Source organism: Macadamia integrifolia, chromosome 7 (assembly GCF_013358625.1).
Source record: "Macadamia integrifolia cultivar HAES 741 chromosome 7, SCU_Mint_v3, whole genome shotgun sequence".
In the NCBI taxonomy this organism is placed as follows: Eukaryota; Viridiplantae; Streptophyta; class Magnoliopsida; order Proteales; family Proteaceae; genus Macadamia; species Macadamia integrifolia.
This window is the reverse complement of record NC_056563.1, coordinates 16,393,419-16,403,504: the sequence shown is the minus strand read 5'-3', so window position 1 is coordinate 16,403,504 and position 10,086 is coordinate 16,393,419. Positions and strand designations below refer to the sequence as shown.

Here is a 10,086-nt window from a genome sequence, read left to right as displayed (position 1 = left end):
TTTCCATTTGGTTTGACAGAAGGCCTCCTCCTCCTGTCTACCAAACTACCAGAAGATCGTGCTCTGATGCTTCGTCTTCTTCCCATAGAGAAGCAACTTCTAGAGCACCTGTCAATGATTGGATTCCTCCTCTTAGGACTCCACCTCATTATTCAAATCTCTTTGGTCTATACCAAACCCAAAATATTATTGATGGTACCTATGATGTTTTTCCATCTGTAACTGAACTTGCCCGTTCTGAACAACAACAAATTGAGTAAAATCAATCCCAATCTCCAACACCTTCTGATGTAGCTCCACCTGAGCGAAGTTCTGGAGTCTACATGATTCAGATTGATCATGAATACCAAATTGACAAAACCTTCCTTAAAATAGATTTTGAATCACCTAAAAATAAATAAAAACGTGATTGGTTCTTTAAAACCTTTAATCTAGAACAACAAGCCCAAATTAGAACAAACTGGTATAATTTCGTGACAAACCTTAAAACAAATGTTTTCTTTTTTATATATTTTGATATTTATGCCCAAGATAATAATATACATTACCCTTGGCATAATCAAATCAATACTCAAACATCTTCTCATAAATCTTAGACCCTTAGCTCCGGTCCAGCTACTACTGCTATCCATCATCCGGTGGAAAGCATTAAATATGCTTATAAAAATACAGAAATCATTTCTTCTCCGTTCAAAGTCACTTATCAAGAAGACCCAAACAGAAGACAAATTGAACAACTAAATTTTACGAATTTAAGTCTTCAAACCATAGGTGATCAACTTTCGCGAGTTGAATGCCTCGTCCAAACTAAACCGTCTGCCTTGTCATCTATAACTCCGGCTCTGGTTCCTTCCTCAACCCCTGTATTCAAACCTTATAATATCCCAAGGCAACAACAAAAATTACTTAACAAATATTATATTCTTGACCAAATTAATCATCGGCTTACTTCTTTAGAAGCCCCTCAAACACCAGTCCAAAGCCAACCTACTGCTGAGTCTGCCATCCATAATGGTGGTATTCTCACCATTAAAGGAAATTCTTCGGATTCGTTCTATAGTTCAGATTATGAGTCTGATGTTTTCCCTAAAATTAACCAAATTGGACAAAGCTCTACACAGAACCCAACTTTCCCAGACATTCAAATTGAAGCACGAGGAAAACCCCCTCAAGCTTCTTACCAAAGCGGCATCATCTATGAATGGAATATAGATGTTCTGTCCGTGCATAGTCTTATGAACAAATTACAGAAAATGACTATGGTCAGCAATGCACACCGGATTCAGAATATTGAAGACAGTGCAGTTGCTACTTTACTTATTTCCGGCTTTACTGGCCAACTCAAAGGTTGGTGGGATTATGTCCTGACCTACGATCAAAAAACAAAAATTTTAACTGCTATTCAAACCTCTCCTGATGGAGCACCCCTTCTCAATCACTTAGGAGAACCTATAGAAGATGCTGTGAATACTCTTATTTTCAACATAGCAAATTACTTCTTAGGAAATCCTTCCCGTCTCAAAGATAAAACTGTTGAGCAGTTATCAAACCTTAGAAGCAAAAAACTTCATGACTTCAAATGGTAGAAAGACACGTTCCTGACCAAAGTTCTTACTAGACTTGATGCTAATCTTCCCTGTTGGAAAGAAAAGTTTCTTACAGGTCTTCCAACCCTTTTTTCTGAGAAAATTAAACAAAGACTTAGAAAAGAAAATGATGGGATTATCCTATACGATCAAATGACTTATGGCCAAATTATTAACTTAATTCATGAAGAAGGTTTAGCCCTTTGCACTGATATTAGGTTAAGAAAATAAATTAATAAAGAAAACAAATTCTACAAAAAGGAATTAGGAGGTTTCTGTGAGCAATTTGGCTTTGCTCCCCTTAGACCACCGACCAAACATAAACATAAATCTTCAAGAAAATATTATAAGAATTTCTACAAATCTAAGAAATATATGTCTCGAAAACCTTTTACAACACCAGAATTTTACCAAAAAAATTATTCAAAACCAAAATATAATAAATACAAGAAGCCTTTCAAGGCACCTAAAAATCAAAAGGATTTTAGACAAAATCCTGATTCTCAAGGATGCTTTAAAGGTGGTAAACCAGGCCACATTGCTAAGTATTGTAGAGTCTCCAAACGAATTAATTCTTTACAAATATCTGAGCAAGATAAAACCCAAATCCTTACTCTTTTCCAATAAACATCTTCTTCATCCTCTGATGAAGAGAATTACAAACTTAATCAAATTCAAGCTTCTGAGCATACAACTTCGAGTTCATCTAATAATGAGAATTTTCAAGCCTGTGCTTGTGATTCTTGTATTATTGGTTTAAGCTGTGAAGATTGTGCCCCCAAATCTGTCTGGATGCTTCGTGCATCACCTAATTCAAATATTTTTTATTATATTGATAATCTGACAGACCCAGAACAAAAGAAGGCCTGTCTTGAACATCTCAAACATAATGTTTCTTCACAAAATACTCCCCAACCTTAGAATCTTCAACAAATTATGCAAAAGTTTGAAAAAATATCAAAACCTTATATTCCCAACCATTCCAGTAAGATCAAAACCCTTGAAACCACTACTGCATCTTTGCAGCATGAAATCAAACATATCAAACAACAATTGTCCTTCCTCAATCGGCAAAATCAACAAGCCTCAGCTTCAAATAATGAACCTCTAACAAACCCTTTTGCAAGTCAAGGACCACCCATAACCAACCCTGAAGCCTCTAGTTTTGTGTCAACTATTACCTGTCAGAACTGGTATGTTCACATAACTCTGGTTATTAATGCTTCATTCAAATTTTCTGTTATTGCCCTAATTGATTCAAGAGCAAATGCCAACTGCATCAACGAAGGTGCCATTCCAACCCAATTCTATGAACGAACATCCCAACGCCTTAATACAGCTAATGGATCTGGGTTGAATGTCTAATATAAACTCTCAAATACCCATGTTTGTAACAAAGGCCTTTGCCTTCCCCAAACTTTCATCCTCGCAAAGGATCTTGACCAAACCATAATTCTTGGCCAACCTTTCTTAGAGAAAATCAAACCGTTCAAAATTACACAAGATGGAATTACAACAAAATTCCAAGGTCAAAAAATTGTTTTTCCATTTCTACAAGCTCAAACATCTGCTAATCCAAGCCTCAACAAAATTAAACAATTAAGTTTTCTTAAAACAGAACTTCTTCACCAAAGAATTTCTGAATAACTTAAAAACCCCAAAACCGTTCATCAAATTAATCGAATCAAGTCCAAATTCGAGTCCAACCTCTGTTCTGACGTCCCTGATGCCTTCTGGCATCGTAAGAAGCATATGGTTTCATTTCCTTATGCTTCAGGATTTTTAGATCTTTAAATCCCAACTAAAGCCCGATCGGCCTAAATGAATCAAACCTTTTAGAAACATGCAAAGAAGAAATTAATGACCTCCTGGCTAAAAAGCTTATTCGGCCCAGTATTTCTCCTTCGAATTGTACAGCCTTTTATGTTAATAAGGCTATCGAAATTGAACGAGGAACACCTAGGTTAGTCATCAATTACAAACCTTTGAATGATGCCCTTCAGTGGGTAAGATATCCTATCCCAAACCAAAAGGACCTCTTACAAAGAATTTACCAAGCAAAGATTTTTTCAAAGTTTGATATGAAATCTAGTTTTTGGCAAATCCAGATCCATGAGAAAGACAGATACAAAACTACCTTCACAACCCCCTTCGGCCTATATGAATGGAATGTCATGTCATTCGGCCTAAAAAATGCTCCTAGTGAATTTCAGAAGATCATGAACGACATTTTCAATTCTTACGGGAAATTCACTATTGTTTATATTGACGATGTCCTTGTCTTCTCAAATTCAGTTGAGCAGCACTTCAAACATTTAAGAACATTCTACCAATTTTTTAAAACAAATGGTCTTGTATTATCCAAAAGAAAAATGGAATTCTTCCTTACCAAAGTCAGATTTCTCGGCCATCTAATCGAAAGAGGAACCCTTACCCCTATCGATCGTGCTATTACCTTTGGTGAAAAATTCCCTGACCAAATACTTGACAAAACCCAATTACAAAGGTTCTTAGGTAGTTTAAATTACGTTCATGATTTTCTTCCTCAAATTAGTAAAATTGTCGAACCTTTATAACTTCGGCTTAAAAAGAAACCAACTCCCTGGTCTCCAGCCCAGACTACAGCTGTCCAAACTATCAAAAAATTAGTGAAAGAAATCCCCTGTTTATTTATCCCTAACCCTGAGGCTTTTAAGATCGTCAAAACCGATGCCTCAGATATAGGCTACGGAGGGATCTTTAAACAAAAACTTCCTAATGACAACAAAGAACAATTAGTCCAATTCACTTCTGGTATCTGGAATTCTGCTCAAAAGAATTACAGTACCATCAAAAAGGAAATTTTATCAATTGTTCTCTGCATACAAAAATTTCAAAATATATTATTAAATAAGTCATTTTTAGTTCGTGTTGATTGTAGCGCAGCTAAATATGTTTTAAAAAATGATCATCTTCTTCATCCTCTGATGAAGAGAATTACAAACTTAATCAAATCCAACATTCTAAGCATACAACTTCCAGTTCATCTAATAATGAGAATTTCCAAGCCTGTGCTTGTGATTCTTGTATTATTGGTTTCAGCTATGAACCCCCAAATCTGTCCAGATGCTTCATGCATCACCTAATTCAAACATTTTTTATTATATTGATAATCTGACAAACCCAGAACAAAAGAAGGCATGTCTTGAACATCTCAAACATAATGTTTCTTCACAAAATACTCCCCAATCTTATAATCTTCAACAAATTATGCAAAAGTTTGAAAAAATATCAAAACCTTATATTCCCAACCATTCCAGTCGGATCAAAACCCTTGAAACCACTACTGCATCTTTGCAGTATGAAATCAAACATAACAAACAACAATTGTCCTTCCTCAATCGGCAAAATCAACAAGCCTCAGCTTCAAATAATGAACCTCTAACAAACCCATTTGCAAGTCAAGAACCACCCATAACCAACCCTGAAGCCCTTGGTTTTGTGTCAACTATTACCTGTCGGAACTGGTATGTTCACATAACCCTAGTTATTAATGCTTCATTCAAATTTTCTTCTATTGCCCTAGTTGATTCAGGGGCAAATGCCAACTGCATCAACAAAGGTGTCATTCCAACCCAGTAATTCTCTTCATCAGAGGATGAAGAAGATGTTTCCTGGAAAAGAGCAAGAATTTGGGTTTTATTTTGCTCAGATATTTGTAAAGAATTAAATCGTTTAGAGACTCTACAATACTTAGCAATGTGGCCTGGTTTATCACAATTAAAGCATCCTTGAGAATTAGGGTTCTGTCTGAAATCCTTTTGATTTTTAGGTGCCTTGAAAGGCTTCTTGTATTTATTATATTTTGGTTTTGAAGAATTTTTCTGGTAAAATTTTGGTGTTGTAAAAGGTTTGCGAGACATATATTTCTTAGATTTGTAGAAATTCTTGTAATATTTTCTTGAAGATTTATGTTTATGTTTAGTCGGTGGTCTAAGGGGAGCAAAGCCAAATTGCTCACAGGAACCTCCTAATTCTTTTTTGTAGAATTTGTTTTCTTTATTAATTTATTTTCTTAACCTAATATCAGTGCAAAGGGCTAAACCTTCTTCATGAATTAAGCTAATAATTTGGCCATAGGTCATTTGATCGTATGTGATAATCCCATCATTTTCTTTTCTAAGTCTTTGTTTAATTTTCTCAGAAAAAAGGGTTGGAAGACCTGTAAGAAACTTTTCTTTTCAATAGGGAAGATTAGCATCAGGTCTAGTAAGGACTTTGGTTAGGAACGTGTCTTTCTACCATTTGAAGTCATGAAGTTTTTTGCATCTAAGGTTTGATAACTGCTCATCAATTCTATCTTTGAGACGGGAAGGATTTCCCAAGAAGTAATTTGCTATGCTGAAAATAAGAGTATTCACAGCATCTTCTATAGGTTCTTCTAAGTCATTGAGAAGGGGTGCTCCATCAGAAGAGGTTTGAATAGCAGTTAAAATTTTGGTTTTCTGATCGTCGGTCAGGACATAATCCCACCAACCTTTGAGTTGGCCAGTAAAGCTGGAAATAAGTAAAGTAGCAATTGCACTGTCTTCAGTATTCTGAATCCAATGTGCATTGCTGACCATAGTCATTTCCTGTAATTTTTTCACGAGATTATGCTCGGACAGACCATCTATATTCCATTCATAGATGATGCTGCTTTGGTAAGAAGCTTGAGGGGGTTTTCCTCGTGCTTCAATTTGAAGGTCTGGGAATGTTGGGTTCTATGTAGAGCTTTTCCCAATTTGGTTAATTTGAGGGAAAACATCAGACTCGTAATCTGAACTAGAGAACGAATCCGAAGAATTTCCTTTAATGGTGAGAATACCACCATTACGGATGGCAGACTCAGCAGTAGGTTGGCTTTGGACTGGTGTTTGAGGGGCTTCTAAAGAAGTAAGCCGATGATTAATTTGGTCAAGAATATAATATTTGTTAAGTAATTTTTGTTGTTGCCTTGGGATATTATAAGGTTTGAATGAAGGGGTTGAGGAAGGAACCGGAGCCGGATTTATAGATGACGAGGCAGACGGTTTAGTTTGGACGAGGCATTCAACTCGCGAAAGTTGATCACCTATGGTTTGAAGACTTAAATTCGTAAAATTTAGTTGTTCAATTTGTCTTCTATTTGGGTCTTCTTGATCAGTGACTTTGAACGGAGAAGCAATAATTTCTGTTTTTATAAGCATATTTGGTGCTTTCCATCGGAAAATGGATAGCAGTAGTATACCAAGGGTAATCTATATTATTATCTTGGGCATAAATATCAAAATATGTAAAAAAGAAAACATATATATATATATATATATACACACACACGGGGATGACCCATTGTGAAAACTTAATTTAAAAGTTAAAAGGTTCTAGTTGTGGTCAAAATGAGTTGGCAATCCAAATTCTATCCCATCTAACAGATATCAGAATTAATTAATTCAAATCCTATATATCTTTGATGGATATATCATACTAGCTACTCCCCCACCACCAAGTCACCTAAATTCCACTTACTAATGAAGAACGGTATAACTTTGTTACCTCTTGGCTTTATTGACTTATTGACAATGACAAAGATGATCACTTAGTCCCAATTGGAAAACCATTTAGACTTTCTTTCAAAGGTGGCCTACTTAGCTTCTCTAAAAGAATGACACCATCCATCACATATTGGAAATAACCAGTTTTTCCACTTATTTGGAGATTAAGTCAAACCACGAGTACACTTTCAGAGACTCGTAGCTGAATATGAGTTCATGGCAATTTGGGTTTTCAGAGACATATCAGACACCCATCCAACCCTCCTTCACCACTTCAAGATTCAATTCAAATATAATTATAAAAAGCATGATCCACTATTCAAGGGTGCATGCACCTCACGTCCTTGGTGACCAAATATTTCTAACCTCCCTTCTAGAAGATCTGGGGGAGGCATCTTTTTGGAATCAAGGTGGATCAGTAAGACATTCAAGGGATATATGATTACCCATAACGGAGGGAGAGAATCTTCCGAATTTTCAGAAATAAGATAAAGACCTTGCCCTAAATTTTTTAAAGATATCAAAGCAGATATTGAAAATTGGTTTAGAGCGGATGATATCCCAAAGGGGTTGAAATCCACCAAGAATCACTTCCTTGTTCAAAATGGTGTTCAACCTATGTGGGTTGAGAGGAGTAAGGAGCCCCATTGAGCTGATTATCGTGGCTGGTCCTTAGATCCTTTTATATATTTAGTTGATGTTCTTTGGTTTAAGTAGTGCCTTCTAACAAGGGGTCTCAATTTTAGGCCGGCACTAGCAAGCTCAATTGAGTTCAAATAGAAAAACCTGAAACTTGCTTGGCCTGTTTATTAGATGGTCGTTCTTGATGGAAAGTTGCAACTAGGTAATTGCCCGATGGAGATTGACCGATTACTAGCTTGACTTAGTCCAACATGTTTAAAGCCTGTTTGGAGCTCGTTTAGAGCCCATTTACTTGACCTGACACATTTCACACTTGTTTAGAGATAAATGTCTCATTACCCCAGTAGCCCGATTAAAGACCTTTATACAACCAACCATTTATAAATGATACCATGCCTTACCTATGAGGACTGTTTACTTAAATGGGTTAATCAAAGTACGAGTTCCTAAAATGAAGAAGCCCAACCAGATCCTACCAATTGACAACCCTATGTATAACCTAGAGGGTTGGAGCCATCTTAGTCTTAGTGATGTTAGCCCTAATTAGTCTTAGAAGGATGCCTTAGTTTTGTATATAATTTTTTTTTTTTGTACAATAAATTAATTTACTAATATAAAAAAATAAATAAAAATAGTATATCTAGCCGCCTTGTGTCTTCTCCTTTCATTAATAATTGATTAAGTTGAATTTTACCAAACACTGGTGAGTAGGACATAATTGTAGTGGCAGTTCCACTCTAGAAGACCAAACAAAAGAAGTTTACATCATTTTTCTTCAAGAGACCCTTGTCTGTTGTGTATAAATTAGCCCTATCTCCTCATCATGGGTATACCACTGAAACCAACCAAGGTTGTCTCTAAAGCATTAACATCCTCTCTGATCATATCCAAACAGCCATGGATCCCAACTCATACAGTACTCACTCACTCTTTTCTTTGTTTGTCCTCTTGGTTTTGAGTCCCCTAGCCTTCACCCAACTTGATTACAGATTTTATGATAGTACATGTCCAAACTTGACTAGAATTGTTAGGTATGGTGTGTGGTCAGCTATCTCCAATGATACTAGAATGGCTGCCTCTCTTCTACGTTTACACTTCCATGATTGTTTCGTCAATGTAACTTCCCTTGACCCATCATTCAAGTAGTCTTCATACTCTGAAATTTCAATTTTAACTAATGAGGTTTGGTTTGTGATATTTAGGGATGTGATGGGTCTGTTTTACTAGACGACGCAAGCAGCTTTATGAGTGAGAAGAATGCTGCGCCTAATCACAATTCTGTGAGAGGTTTTGAGGTCATTGATGCCATCAAGGCTAACCTGGAGAAGGCTTGCCCTTCAACTGTATCCTGTGCCGATATTGTCGCTCTTGCAGCCAGAGAAGCTGTCTATTTCGTAAGAAACTAGCTAATTCTATGTACATCTCCTATGCTTTTGTTAATGGCACAATGACTTGTATTCCGTCACTTGCAAAAGTGGGCTGATTCCAAAGGATCGGTTAAAGGCCGAGGACCCAAGGCCTCAAGATCCAAAGGAATTAGCCCACCTTGCGCATTATCTTCATTACAAGGGCCTCATTGAGATAACAGGCTCATGATGGCAGGTTTGAGGGCGAATGTCCTCAAGAAATTATTTTTAAGGCTATATGGCCACTTTGATGAATTATCTACATAGGGTTTTGTTATATTTTTGTAACAGAGTGGTCTTTCTCTGGAATCAATCTGAGAAAGGTGTGGAGACAAAGGATTGTAAACCTATTCTCCATTGATAGTGAAGTAGATCTCATCTCACCATGGATATAGACAATCTTGTTGAACCACGTATATCCTTGTATGCGACTATGTGATTATTTGTCTGTAATTTCAGTTCTTTTCTGCATCATTTTGGGTTCTCGTTTTCTACAGTTTTGTCATCAATTATTCTTGTTTCTCTGCATTTAATAAGTAATGCTTTATCTGTTTAATACCATCGTGTTCTCAGGCAGGGGGCTTTATATATTATTGGTCTGTACCACTCGGCCGGCGAGATGGCACGACGGCAAACCAAACTGCAGCTAATCAACAGATACCATCACCTTTCGAACCCTTAGAGAACATCACTGCAAAATTCACTTCAAAAGGTCTGGAATTCAAGGATGTTGTTGTCCTCTCAGGTATTTCTTTCTTCTTCGTCTTCCACTTCAATTAATTTCCTTATTTCCTCCATTGAAGAACTAACTTGTTTCTTTCAATGTTGCATATATGTATAGGTGCACATACAATAGGGTTTGCACAGTGTTTCACCTTCAAGCAAAGGCTATTCAACTTC

At 36.5% G+C, this 10,086-nt stretch overlaps 1 protein-coding gene across 1 annotated transcript; it reads left to right on the top strand.

Moving 5' to 3' along the window:
• Positions 1-8,629: 8,629 nt before the first annotated feature.
• LOC122084777 (peroxidase 10-like) lies at positions 8,630-10,086 on the top strand (the record flags this gene model as incomplete). The annotated part of the gene is made up of 4 exons (XM_042653209.1): positions 8,630-8,896; positions 8,983-9,174; positions 9,760-9,931; positions 10,028-10,086. Coding segments are annotated over exons 1-4 (642 nt in total), but the record flags the coding sequence as incomplete, so codon positions are not given.